Raw genomic sequence first — 15,036 nt, 5'->3', positions numbered from 1 at the left:
ATATATATATATATATATATATATATATATATATATATATATATAGTTGTTAACATAAAAAAGTAAATTTGAATTGCACGTATAATAACATATTTCTTAATGGTTAATTGCAGTCAGATTTAATGCAAATGCATTTCTCCGTAAAAATATTTCTTCATTACATATTGAATAATTTAGTGATTTATTTAGTAAAATTAATGAATTAGATTTTCACAAACTTCAATTTTTTAACTTAAAATACAAAATAATATGTTGAAGATAATATCAACAAAAATGGATTTGCTCTATTAGCGAGTTAACTATAGCTTCTAAATTTAATGTCTTTACTGTACTAGCACAAATTTGCTTATTTATAATATTTAATTTTGTTCAGCAAGCTATAGGTTTGCAGAATTAACTAAATTATTTTTTCTGTGAATAGTTTAATCACACACACGATATAGAACATAGAGATAAAATTTGGTTACGGGAGCTCATTGACATGCGCGGGAAAGTAAACATAGATATATTAAACGTGCAACTACATGTAAGTATACGTATATCTCGTTACATCAAATACAAACCACGCGCCACGTGGCAATGTCTCCATGGTTAGATATAGTACTTCCGAATCTGGGTCAGATCAAATAGGTATTCTTGATGACTCGTAATATCAATAGCGCTTATAAAAGCGTTTGAATGACACATCGCAAAAAAATCCAAGACAATTGCATGTTACTTTCAAAAGAAAGTTCGAGTTGAGTTTAACTATCGATTTTATACGTGCTCTTATACCTCTTCTTCTTCGTTCGTCAAAAGTTGACAGAGCGATGACGGAAAAGAGTGAACGATATAATTACGTTTGTTTTTTTGATCCGCTAGCACGTCATCTTTTTGGATCGCTGGACAACTCGTGTGATGTGGAGATATAACGAGTAATACAGAAATTTCTCTCCCTCTCGTGAAAGACGACGTAATACGACATCGGACTTTATGAGAGGTTCTCGTTAAAATAGGTGAAGTGGTAGCGTAACAAGCACGTCTCGCTTGTGCTTCAGTATAACACAAAGTGATAGTTAAAATGATATAAACTATATTTTTTCTATCTTCTTATCTAGAATATTTATTTAAAGTTTTAAAGTTTGATACAAAATTATATATATTCTTTTTAAACATTGTATTTTGTATTTAATTAGTAAAATGTTTAATGAAATTTCCATTTCTTTATTTCACAAAGATACGCAGTTAGTATTATATATTAATAAAAGTTAATATTATATATTAACTTTTAAGTTAATATTATATTTAATACTGTAAAGCAAGATATAAAGAGATAATTATTAAGAAAGTTACACGAACTTGCAAAAATTTTGCAAGTTTATATTTAATTATATTGAGAATGAGCTATTCTTCGTTATTGTTATTCTGAACATCGTTCAGAGCTGTGTTTTTTTTGTTTATGCTTTTATTTACCTGCGTCTTTTTGAATATATTACAATTCACATAGTTTGTCGAAAATATTCAAATACTTTTTTATCTTATTAAATTAATGAGTCTTAACATATATTAAAATAAATTATATATATTAAATATAAATTATATATTAGAATATATTAAAATAAACAGAAATCTTGAAAAGATTACACAGATATGTATGGTCCTGCGTTTTGGGAAACAAAAATCGTTTCATACATAATTTTGCTCGCAGAAACCGAATCTGGCCTAGGATTATTTTATCATATCAGATCAGATCTATCATATCAGATTTCCGAGATAAATGGTGTTTGGCTATTTTAATCCATTTATTTCAGAAATCTGACGTGATAGAATAATTCTGTGGCCAGATTCGGATTCTGCGAGCAAAACTATTTAAAATATAATATATAAGAAACGATTTTTGTTTCCCAAAACGCAAGAAAAAGTTAAAATTTTGCAAACCAATGTTATCAGAGATTCCTACACAAGGTTCTAAACGACTTTTATATATAATTATTATTATTAAAATATTATTTCATAGATTTTGATATACACCAAAATTTAAACTTTGTATAATATATTAATCTTTGTTGGTCTTTTTAGGATGTTATATTTTAAGACTCTATATACTCTCTCATATATTTATTAAAGTAAAAGATTTGAAGAATATTTTCACAGAAAATAACCCATGGAAACATAAAAAATGTAAACAAAGAAAAATAATTCAAATGACATATTTAAAATGGTGAAAATGATATACAACTTAGTATAATCATGTATAAAATTGTAAAATTTTAACACTTTGTTGCCTCCTTTTTTCTAGTGAATATAATTTTGTAAACTTATTCCCCTAAAGCACAAATCTCTAAAAGACTTCTCTAAAAGAGTTCCAAAGCAGTTCCCAAGTCCTCCAGAATACTTTTGGAATACTTTAAGAAGTTTTTTAAAGATTTGTGCTATATGGGTTGGAACTCTGGGGTTATTGAGATTGTCACTGAGTACGAATTCGGTATAAAAAATACAAAATTTAAAATGGCAGATCCAATATGGCGGACGGAATTTTCAAATTTCACCGAATTTACTTGAAATATGTTACTCGGAAGTTTTGAAGGTTGCTGATTACGAATCTGATGTCAAAAATATAAAATTCAAAGTGACGGATCCAATATGGCGGATAAACTTTTCAAAGTCAACTGGATTCGTTTGAATCTTGTTAATCGGGAGTTTCTAGGATCACTGATTACGAATATGATGTTAAAATATAAAATACAAAATGATGGATCTCGTATGATAGATATAATTTTCATTAAATAAAATGATATTAATTTTTTATTAATATTAATATTAATTTTTAAATAAAACGAATCCGCTTAAAAATGGCTACTGGGAGGTTTCTGGTGTTATAGATTACGACTTTAAAGCCAAAAATACACAATCTATAGTGGCGGAGCTAGTTTGATGGATATGTCTGAAAAAACTGTATGTAAATATATATATAAAGGGGTTGAATGTCTCGGCGGGTGTCTTGATAGTCATAGTTTGCTAAGTCACGCGTGAGAAGAGATGAGGGCGACGCGCCTCGGCAGCTGCCGTATTAGGCAACTTTAAAAAGTTATTTGCCGAGTAGTAATTTTCAAGCAAATCCGAGCAATTTTGAAAATTAAACCATATAAGTCTACTATATTATATCTGGCATTTCAAATTTTGCATTTCTGAGATCGGATTCGTAATCAGCGATCTCAAAAACCTCTTAATAGCAAGTTTCAAGCGAATCCGGTTGATTTTGATTATTTAATCTGCCATATTGGATTTGTCATTCTGAATTTTAATAAATTTTTTACTTTGGTTCATAATCAACGATCTTAAAAATCTCTAGATAATAATTTTGCAGTATAAGTTATTAAACAAAATTTTATAAAAATGAATTTATTCACTAAAAACAAGTTTTTAGATAGTAGTAAAAATTTTTCGATATACAGTATCCTCCGTAAGTTTAGAAATGCAGATAAAAATCAGGATATTAAAATGGATATTTTATAATAATTTTACTTACATTTACAAGATCGGCATTTATGTCAATTGATAGAGTGAAGTTTAAGAATTCATTTTCTGTATTGCTGTGCGATGAAATTTAATGAAGTCATAAGCAACCGAAGTCAAAATGCTCAATTTTATTTTAACTCTTAGTAATACGGAAACACAAAATTATAGAGAAATTTTTTCACAAAATAAATTGTATAAAAATTTCAATCCCTTATACAGAAGAAACTAAAATTTTCTCAGATTTTTTCTTGCGTTTGTGGCATATCTCAAATTGAGAACAAAATTTTCTATTTTGTCCATTTTGTTTTTATAAAGGCTAAATTACATTAGCGATTGGCGATTATAAGTAAACATTTTAAAGAGAGGTTACTTCTGCAATTTGTAATTTGAATTACTGGTGGTCTCCCTCGCATCGAGGGACTTCAATTTGACGTGTGAGCTCGTTTTTTCACCGCACATCGAATAATCGAATTTATTCGCATTGCCGACGGATAATCAACATCTAATGAATGTATGACATTTGGTCAGCAATTATTAATTGTCTTTCTACATACAGCGACGACATGATCGCGTGCAAATATCTTTGCGTAACTACGTTACACTACGACGGCACATTGGCGAGCAGCGAGTTATCGAATGCTGTTACATCAGACGAAAGGTCGCAGTGCAAATAGCGCGATCATCGATTAGCCTGGATTTATATAATTGACAGTATTCAGGTTATCTGCCTGCTTGATAAAACAAAAAAAGAGAAGAGAAAGTGAAGGATACTGAGAAGGGGGGGGGGAGGACAAGAGGAAAAGGGAAACAAACATCAATATAAAAAAACTGTAGATTAGAACTACGTTGATATATTTTTTAAACAAACTGATTGGTCGGCACAAATGTGCTACCAAGCATGATTGATTGATAAATTCAGATGGAAGCGGAGCGGCGAGCGAGAATATGTCACGTCATCATGTGTTACAATGAGATTTTCGGAACTTGAGTCGGCAACAGTGTGTACCATGTATAAAAAGAAACGAAGACAAGAATGAGGGAAGAGCTAGAGAAAGAAGGGCGGAGAGAAATAGAGAGAGAAAGAGAGAGGGGGAGGGAAGAGAGGAAGTTCAATAGTTCAATAATGTTTGTCGGACGCATGTAAAATATTTCAGCTTTATTGTAACACAGATTGTAGAGGTGGCTATGTAAAAAGCGTGGACACGTAAAAAAATAAAATTGAATAGCTCTTTTTGACATTGAATCTGGTATATAGCTCTCTTAAAGGTGTGCTCCTAAGATTAAATTTTATTTAAGTAAAATTATTTGTTCGCATTTTTTAGTGCATAATGTTTTTATGAAAATAACAAATACTTTTCTTGATTTGCACTCTGAGAAAGTGCAAACTTTCAAAGGTCTAAAAATTATTTTCGGAATTGAAAATCCGAAATTAAGGCCGTGTTAATTTTTATTGGATTCGATTGACTTTTGAGATTTAAGGGGTTTTTAACAAATTCAACGAACAATACATGGACTCGGAAATCCCGAAAAATTTGTCAGTTCCGGCAAATGACATCTTAACTCGTAAATAAATGATTCTTTTGATATCAAATCTTTTATTTTTATTTATAAGTACACTTTTAAACTATATTTTAAACGTAAAATAATAATTTTTAACTTCTCACCACATGAGTTAAATTCCATACTTAAAAAATTCTTTACGTAATATGATTTGAAGGAATATATGTTTGTTTATGTGTTTGGATCAGTTCGACCTCCATGCGTTTGTTCACAAATTAAAAAAGACTTTCAAGTCAAAAGTTTATTTGAAAAAAATATTTTAATCACTCCTATAATGAAAGTCTGTTATATAAGTTCTAACAAGGCTGAAAGCTGACGGAATGATGAAAGAGATCGAATTTTCTAGCGAAAGTTCCGACAGTGTTCTTTCCGTGTTACGACATTCATCGCGTGAGACGTTGTTGATTCTCCCTATATACTCCACATTCCTTTTCCGTACTCGAACACTGTCGGAAAACAGTCGCGGCGCAATTGACAACGCATAGCATTTACCTGAACGCGACCCATCGGCGGCGACACCACCAGGAAGATTCTCATGGTGGCATTGAGAAAGTCATCAGGATTGCGGTTGGTCTCCTGCAGAGCAGCTTCGGAAATGCTCGAGCTGCTCTGGGCGGTCTTGCGGCGCACCTTGCGCCGTATGCTGCCGACTAGTTTTCGCCAATCCTGGCCGGTTGTGCCGGTACCACCGGACGATACGGTACCGGCACCACCCCCGCCCCCGTAACTGGCCGCATCTTGGTCCGCTGCCGCCGCTGCAGCCGCCGCCGCCGCCGCCGCCGCCGCCGCCGCCGCCGCTGACGACGACAACGACGACGACGACGACTTTGAGGGACTTAGGTCGCGGCTGGAACGTCGACTGAGGGTGCCGCGGCCCGAGACCCCGGATGCGGACACCGTGGTGTTGCCGGCCACCACTATCGGCCGCTGTCCAGTCGCAAAGCAGCTGATGGGAATTGTGTTATCACTACCGTCACCGCCGCCGCCTCCGCCGCCGCCGCCACTGGGCCCGCTGGGGCCGCTGCTCCCACCGCGGCCGTACGTGCCAATCGTGCGACGTCCGACCGCACCGCCGCTGCTCAGTCGACGTACAAGACCACGTAGACCGGTCTTCCGGGTCGACGGGTCCTCTTCGGCGCGTTCACCCGGCGTTTCCACTCTAGGGCTTGTATGGACACTGTTCCCAAGAGATCGCGATGACTTCTCGACGACTGACTCTTCTTTTGCTTTTCTTTTTTCGACCAATCGATTCTCTCTTTTCAATTTTATCCTTTCCTTTACGGTAATATGCGTTTATTCGGGGAAGCGAAAATGCGGATGCCGTGCGGATTTGTCCCTGTCGGTTATGCGCGCTATGCTTTACACCTTGCGCGCGATCATTAAAATCGCACGTCTCTCAGAGTGGATTCTTTCCAATAGCTGTTTTACTCTTTCTGCGGTCGTAAATTTTACAACTCTTTCAGCCTCGCTGCACGAGAGAAACGCGAAAAAACCGATATATTTGTCGCGACTTGACGTGCGGTGTGTCAGGCGACTCAAATTATTCATGTACTTCCTGAGCTTCGATTAAAATTTGCTGCCGCCGGTTTCCCGCGAAGTTTCCGCTCAATGGAGCATCGTTCTTGCTAGCTTTTGTCTTTCACTTATGCCCTCATATTTACGTGAGTTCGTTGCAAGGAATTACAATAATTCTATTCATCTCGTGAAAACATGCAACCAGTATACTTTTTGCTGTGATATTTGATGCTTTGCAGCATCTAACAATTGTTAAGCTGATTGTGACGCACGATAGTATATGATACTTCCCAACGACTCGACTTCGTATGTCGATTTGTCGTAGCAAAACGGATACGTGCTGTGGGCCTTGAAGATTACGGTATTCCTACTAGTGCAGGTAGCGGAAACGTGGAATTCCTCTCGACCAACGTTTTCGATCCGTTTTCTTTGCTTTTCGCTTCTTTTGCAGTGCGTCGCTACCGCGAGATCCGGTTTAGCCGAAATAGCCGCTGGGAAGTCGCAATCGCCGAGGCGGAGAGTGTTCCCGAGTTGGTGCTTAGACCGCGAGAGAGAGAGAGAGAGAGAAAGAGAGAGAGAGAGAGAGAGAGAGAGAGAGAGAGAGAGAGGGAAAAAGAGAGAAAAATCAGTTTTTTTGCCACGCGGATTTTATATGGAATCTCGCTGACAAATATTTATAATAACATAGTTATTACTCTGCCCATCGAATATTATTGAGCGGGATATCCTCGGAAAACAACGTTGAACAAACGTTCGTTGTCGAAATTTTCCATTTTGCACGTCGAAGTTCACGTCTCGGAGATTACGGTCAGAGCTTCGCTGCTACTTCTAGGACATATTCTTTATACTTGTTCTTATGAGAAGTCACGTTCCGCCTCAAATGGAAGGTTACATCAGGCGTACGTGGCGGATGGTCACGCTGGTATCGTGATCGCGGCTGGATCGATTCTGTAGGTTATCCACTCGTCGAGAATCTCGGTTGCTGCTTCACGTATATATGTATTCCTCAGGGACAAGATTCCAACGGATATTTAAGTACGTCCTCGTCGTCGTCGACCACGTATCGTGTCGAACTGCTCCGCGATATTCAATGGTAACACCTGTTTGTCGCCTGGATTACCTCAACTCTGAGCTTCTCATCTATGTATTACATAAGCCCGAAGCTTATTGGAGCTTATGTGATAAATGATCGAAGGAAATGCAGGAGGAATGCCTGGAATCACGCCGGTCTTGTTATGACATTCCTTCCGATTTAATTCTGAAGCACTTGTTCGTGACACTCCAAACCAGTTGATAACATCCCTGGCTTTTTTGGTGAAAATTCCGATATTTGAAGATTATGTTATCGTTATGAATAAATGATCAATTCAATTAGTGCGATATAGCACACAGATTCGTTTGCATCTTGTCATTCTCACGCACACGTTTCCGAGCGGGAATTCGTGAAGCCGGGATCGTTATTATTAGAAATTACGCGCAGAATTCGAGCACCGATTCCACTACAGCTCGATGAACTCGTGTTCGCATTAATCTCAACGGGATCCACTTAGAAACGCGCGGAGATCACCGAGAAGGAGAAAGAGAGAGAGAGAGAGGCCCGTTGCTTAAATTACTTCGCCCGGGCATGCCGGATTACGTTGTGTATGACGTTATCGAAAATTCCAACGGGATCCGGATTAGTGGTATCCTTGATTTCGCCCCGCGTCCCACGTCTCCTCACGTAGGAGACTTTGCCGTGCGGGTCGACACGCACGGCCGAATCGACTGTTTGTAACTTTAATTGGAGCTCTCTCCGCTGAGTTCGTCGATGGATCAGTCGGAAAAAATCCACGAAAGAAATTCGTCGTACTCGTTGAGTCCGTTTAGAAATTGTACGCCCGAAGCGAAGCGCGATATCAAAGCGGACTGAAAAGCGCTCCATCCATTAAGCGCGCGGCATCGCGAGCTTTTGTGATTTTCTTCTTGTCCAAATGCCTTTTGTCCAAATGTTTCTCTTTTTCTACGAGAAATGATTTCAGAAATGATATGTCGTGATAACAAAGGAAAGCTAATTTGTCGTTTATTGAATAACAGGTAAGATTGTTTCGTGCTGCATTTATACTCTCCTCGTATTAAATGATTTTACAAAATTTTGTGCTTCAGCTCTTTCATCGTATTGACTAATATAAAGATCTTATATTTGTCTTTTTTCCAGGACGGAGCGAGATTGTTGTCAACGTGAGAGCGCGAGCTTTAAAGAAATCTGGTTTTCTGATTTCAGCAATTAGATGCGTCGTTGAGGTTTGCGTTGGGATCCGAGTGGCTGCAGCAAGCAAGTCGCCGCTGCCGTCGTCGTCGTCGTCACTTTTGAGCTTGCTAATGGCGTATAAGCCGCGAATCGGTCTTACCAAGGATATCTGAAGGGTCCTCGCTACGATAGCCGTTATCCTTTGCGCGATCGATTGGTGTGCCAAGTCGCGGAAGGAGCTCGACGCGATTCTTCGGATTTGCTTGTCGAGAAGTCGATCGAATGCTCGGCTACGACGGCAATTATCATTTACTCGCCGCGATCGCGTGATGTTACTCGTCGATTATCCGCTCTGCTCCGCGATTACCTCACTCGTCGACTACTCGTGCCCGCCTCGCGGCACGAAAGCGCATTTTTCAATTTGCGACGGCAGCCCGCTGTAATTCCCGGCATCTGCGTAACGAATCGATAGTGCCGATTAGTGAGTTTTATTATTAACGAAAGGGTGCGCCTGATGCACGTGCTAGGTTAATTTGTTATTCGCTATTTGCGTGTTAACGTTAGAAAATCGAGTCTCGCAATATACTATGATGTATTATATCCTGTTTCGTTCGGGAAGGATTAACTGTACCTCAAATTCGTACTTGAGGACTGAAACGTACATCTGGTTGATTATTGTTACAAACTATTTTTTTTACTTATATGAATGAAACATCTTTTGATTCGCACACATTGATTAACGCATTAGTTCGTTCAGATCTTTCAATTCAATATTTTTCTCTAATTGGATATTTTATATATTGTGAATCACTTTTCTGTTTATTCATCGGGAACCTGCGCTTTTATACTGCTTTTATTAACCAGAGTCATTTGTGTCTGAGGCACAAGAAGTGCTCATTTCTCGAAAGTAGCTGAATCCTCAGTTCCTTTCTCTCAACGCATTCGATAAAAGGAACAATTCACAACCCGTGAACCGTTAGGAAAGACTTTTATCTTATCGAATGACGAGAAATTCAATTAGTGCGTGGGCATAAAAAACCTTGGTTATTACTTGACAAATGTCAAAAGTGTAAGTTTCAGCGTGCTGTTCTTTTTTATTCAATTACTTCTTACATAAGCATCCTTAAAATAATAAAAAAACTTATTTTTCTTAAGAAGAATAGCAGTATGCGAAGAAGATATAGCGATATCCGATGTACATTGAAGCAATTTTTATTTTAAATTTGTATTAACGATATCTTTTTGTAGCATCTCTAATAATTTTGTATTAAAAGAAAATATATTATTTTTAAAAGAAACAATTCTTTCGTCTCCTAGCAAGTTTTCCTTAAGTTAACGATTTTAATGGTCGCAAATAATTTTATTTTTTAAGAGATATCGCGGATTAGCACAATTTTTATTATATTTGTGTCTATGCTAAAAAAGAGTACAATAATTTTTTTATATCGTATTTTGAAAAAATTATAAATTTTTAAGTAACATAGTGGATTTTACACATATCCTGGTGCTGAGGAAATATTATCAGTTGTAAATATTATCTGTTATAAAACTTGGTAATATAATAATTAATCTTATTAATTTCATATTGTTTTTTAAATTTCATTTTTTTATAATTTTTAAATTTTATATATAAATGTGTTTTGATATATCGGAAAGTTCTTTTGTTACGTAATAAATGCATGATTATTATATATAAAATGTTTTCTTTTTTTAAAAAGCTTTCTTTATGAATTTGTTATATGAGTTTGATTTTTTATATATTGATTTTATATTAGTTATATTTATTGTAACTTGATAATAATGAGTCATTAGTTATAATCTATTGTAACTTGATAATAATGAATCATGTACTTGGCTTATTTACTGATTTCATATATTTTAATTGAGCTTTATTTATAATTTTTTGGATAAAAACGTTTTGTTAGGTAGAAATAGACTCTGCATTCTTGAAACGGCTGAAAATAAAAGTAAAGGACAGAGATATGACGAATAAAATGCTGTCTCTTATACAGAACAAGGACAAGACGATATATAAGAGAAACGAAAGTGAAAATGAAATAGCACAGGAAAGAGAGGACGCGTTGACCATGTGATTGCTTCTCCTTCTTCGTTCTACCTTTCAATTAAATAATTAGACAAAGAAAACGTCTTATGTCTGTACTACTCTCTCTTACTGACTCCAACCTTTCAATGAAAATGCATAGTCTATTTCTATACATATATGGATTAATCTTAGAGTAAAAATAAACGTATTTATTTATTCATTCTGTACCTTATTTTGGGCTTACATCGACTGTAAAAACAGGATTCAATGTAAAATGGATAAACAATAAATTATGTAATTTATCTGTATCTTTCAGTTTAATACTTATAAGTTTAATCTTAATAGTTGTTCTGTGGCATTGATTTTGTTAATCTGATGATATTTTTGCATATTTTAAGTAAGTCGTAAGTTGAAACTTACACTACATATAAATTAAAATATTATCTAACTACTCGTATAATTAGAAAAAGATTGATCGTGAGTTAACATATTTGATAGAAAAAGATTGATCGTGAGTTAACATATTTGCAATTAAATGTATTGCATTGACACTCTTTATATTTATATTTATATATTATATGTGTGTATGTTTCTTGAGGAGGAAGTTAGCATGATGTTTTTATTTTCCATTTTTAATATTTCTTAAACTATATATGAGAAATTTACTATATAAAGAAATTACTGTGATATTAAAGATTAATGTACGGATATTTTACACAAATTTGAGGATTATTGACTATTCTTATTTTGAAAATATAGCGATAGAAAAAGTTCATAATATATAGTAATACTTGAAAAATACACATATACACGTATTAGAATACTTATATTTTTTTTCTGTTATTTGTGCATCTCTATTAACTAATGTATAAATAAAGAATTAATAAGAAAAATAAAAGACAATAATAGTTTTGTAATATTGTGTACATATCTTCAATTTCATTTCAAATCGACATTTTTACTTAGATAATAAATTAAATGTATAGAAATGTAATGTTTTGTTCACGATAAAAGTAGTAAGTTTATGAATAGTCCTCTTGATAAATCACTGAAAATACAACACACTGAACCTTACAATCTCCTCAAATAGTCCTAAATTATTTAATTTAGTTTTTCTCTTTCCGTCTCTCCCTTTCCTTATTTCATTTCGGATTCACATTGAGTATAAAAGCAGTATCTGATGTTGATTTTTTAAGGTGTAGTGCACATAATTATTCAATTTGAGTCCTCCCTAAATTTTTTATTTTGGCAAAGTAATAATTCCGTTAATATAATATTATTGATCTATCCTAAATGGAGCTATATTATTCATCCCAAACTATGAAACAGTGATTTTTTCGCTGAAGAAATCAATATAACGATCTTGTACAGAGCAGAATCGTTAACACATGAAGCTCTAAAATCTTTCATAAAAAAAATAAACAAATTTTTTTTCAATTTTTTGTCGATGTCATCTTAAAATACAAGATTAACACTTTATATTCATTATTATGGTTATAAGATTTATTAAATTCTATAGCTAGTATATATGTGTACAAATATGAATGTACATGATTACATATGTTGAGCTTTAACAGATAAAATTTGAAAACTTTTAGCTTGTATTACAGAATATTATTTGGTAAATATGCAGTTTAGGGCAACTATTATACTTCCGATAATCTTACCTATTACATATATTATTAAGGACACCTTCCTGAATAATACTCAAGTGATTTAAGCCATCGCTCATTGTTTATTAAAAAGTTATTAACAAATGATAAGGTAACAGGCGAGATCATCGAAGGTGAGTCTCTGAAACAACATATTTGCCCATTATTTTTAAGAAAAATATTATTGAAAATCTGTGCATACATTACATATGTATAGATTTTCAATAAAATTTTCCTTAAAAAAGGAAAGTTTTGTGAAATGTAATCTTAATAAAATTTATTTCATTATTTTTTTCTATTTTTTACGATTCCATTTTTTACATGTTCAAATTCGGTTATACAGTGGAGAAAGGAGAATTGATGCTCATGCTAACGTATCGCATACGTACCACATAGCCTAGACTTAACTCTTAAGTAGGTGCGCGTCTCGCTCAAACATTAGTGGGTATTAAGTGCGGCATTATAAACTTATCATTTATTTGTTATGAAATTCTGTAAAAAAAATTGTAAATGCGTTATAGAAAGAAGTGAAATATATTTGTAATAAAATATATATAATATTGAAATTTCATGCGTTTCTGAATTTATGTTAAATAAACCTATGACTAGCTAAAAAATTAAAAAAGGAATATTAATCTTTAAATAAAACTTAAATAAAACTTAAATAAAACTTTAAATAAAAATATAAAAAAATAATAATAGTAATAAAATAAACCTTCCAGAATATTTGAACGGAATATTACAAAATGTGATTTACTGAATTAAAAGCTGACTAATGAGTAATTCATTGAAGAGAAATATACCAAATATGCGCTATCTTGTGACAGACATGATGAATAAGGAATTCAAAAGGCCGCAATAGAAAAAAAGAAGCGCGCAATATGTGAGATTTTCGGAAGAATTAATCTTGCAATATAAAGTGCCCCTGCGCGTCCGGTTAAAGATTAATAATTCTGATTATTTTTTATTCGAAAATTTAGAATATTTATTATTGACATCTAACGCACTAACAGAATAAAAAAAATTCAAAAACAGTATTATTCTTGCAGTAATTATAGATGGCTTAGATATCAATATCTTTGCATATTTTCGATCTCTATATAGTTATCGCTATATGCTATCGACAATATATAATAAAGTAAGCATCTGTTAAAGTTAATAATAGATGCGCATAAGATTAGGTGAGATCAGATTAGACGAAGAGGCAATTTAATTATATTATCAAAATTTAAAAAATCGATTAATATATATAGATTTCCTGGCATTATAAATTGCGGTTTAAATTTTATATGGAAATCTTCGTCGTTCAATCGTTTATACTCACACGATCGTTTATGTATCCAAGCAAAAATGTATCTAGTAGAGCAGATTTCAAGACTAGTAGCTAGATAGTAATGATTAGATAAGTTTCCTAGCCAGTCATTAACTCGTGACTGGCTAAATATTTCTACTCAGTCTTTTGAACGTCAGGACTATCTAGTAACTATACTAATTACATAGCTAGATGAAAAAGATTACACAGTAACGAGATAGAAAATCATCGGTAAATCCTGAATAGAAATTGGATATCAGAATTGTTTAGTTACTGTACCAATTATAGTTACAAGTAATTTTTTTGTATCTAGTTATTAGATAATTTTTCTGGTACAGCCACTTAAAAGAAGTGAGTGTTACATTTCTAGCTAGTAGCGATGTAAGACTCAACTTTTTTGTGTCATTATTAGACAATCACTAGATTCAACTTTTGCTCGGGTATATTCTAATAATCTCTTTACGAAGCTGTACGGATTTGCCTCCATGTTTGGAAAAAATTTGTCTCAGTAAAAATAAACTAATCTTCTGTTCGTATTCTGCTGCACCTTTTTTTATAAAGTTACGGTTTCACGCTCATATGTGTTACGCGTATGTTAATCCCCTCCCCAACGAGTGTCGAGCCCCGAGTTTAGATCGCAAGAGAGGAACGATTAGGTACGATGGCGTAGAGTATTTCCCGATTTTCGTTAAAACCGTAAGTTGTTGTAAAATATACAAGCGGAAGCTCAAAAGTCAAGTACGAAAAATAAATACGATTTAATTTTGTGCTTAAATGCAGAAAACAATTGTTATTTTCTTTGTAACAAATAAACTTAGATTTTAGTATTTTGTCATAAACAAGCAAAAAATAAAAATTTTTTAAGAAATTAAATCATTTTTATGTTTTTATACCTTGACAACCTCTCTTGGATGCCTGAGAGTTATTTTAAATCCTCACGGTTCTAACTTTTTCAAACTCTTTCTGTCCTTATTACTTATATTAATTAATGATAACTTCTGAACATGCTAAGAACATGCAAAATATAGACATTTTATATATTGTAAACAAAATATAATTTTCATAATTTCTTTAAATTTACAATTTCCTATAGTAAGAAGTATCACAATTATTATTTTTTTTTTTTTATAGTAAACGGAAAAAATATTATAGTAAAAATAACGCAAAAATTATGTTTCTTTTGACAATATTATTTGTAAAGCTAGACCGAAATTGTAGTATATATATA

The 15,036-nt window shown here is 33.8% G+C and overlaps 1 protein-coding gene across 25 annotated transcripts in view; it reads right to left on the bottom strand.

Annotated features, from left to right (window-relative positions):
- The window catches only part of LOC116850282 (pleckstrin homology domain-containing family G member 5), a 734,731-nt gene that overhangs the window by 489,798 nt on the left and 229,897 nt on the right, over positions 1–15,036 (bottom strand). The window contains exon 2 of one of the 25 annotated variants that reach the window (XM_032828382.1): positions 5,551–9,253. The exons of the other annotated variants lie outside the window; for them this stretch is intronic. Within the exon in view, the coding sequence (XP_032684273.1) occupies positions 5,551–5,595 (45 nt within the window). The 5' untranslated portion in view covers positions 5,596–9,253. The remainder of the gene's footprint in view (positions 1–5,550; positions 9,254–15,036) is intronic. 25 annotated transcript variants of the gene reach the window in all.

The sequence above is a fragment of the Odontomachus brunneus genome, unplaced genomic scaffold, assembly GCF_010583005.1.
Source record: "Odontomachus brunneus isolate Ranch 3 - 2012 unplaced genomic scaffold, Obru_v1 Obru_scaffold_141, whole genome shotgun sequence".
In the NCBI taxonomy this organism is placed as follows: Eukaryota; Metazoa; Arthropoda; class Insecta; order Hymenoptera; family Formicidae; genus Odontomachus; species Odontomachus brunneus.
This window is presented reverse-complemented; position numbering and strand designations above follow the sequence as displayed.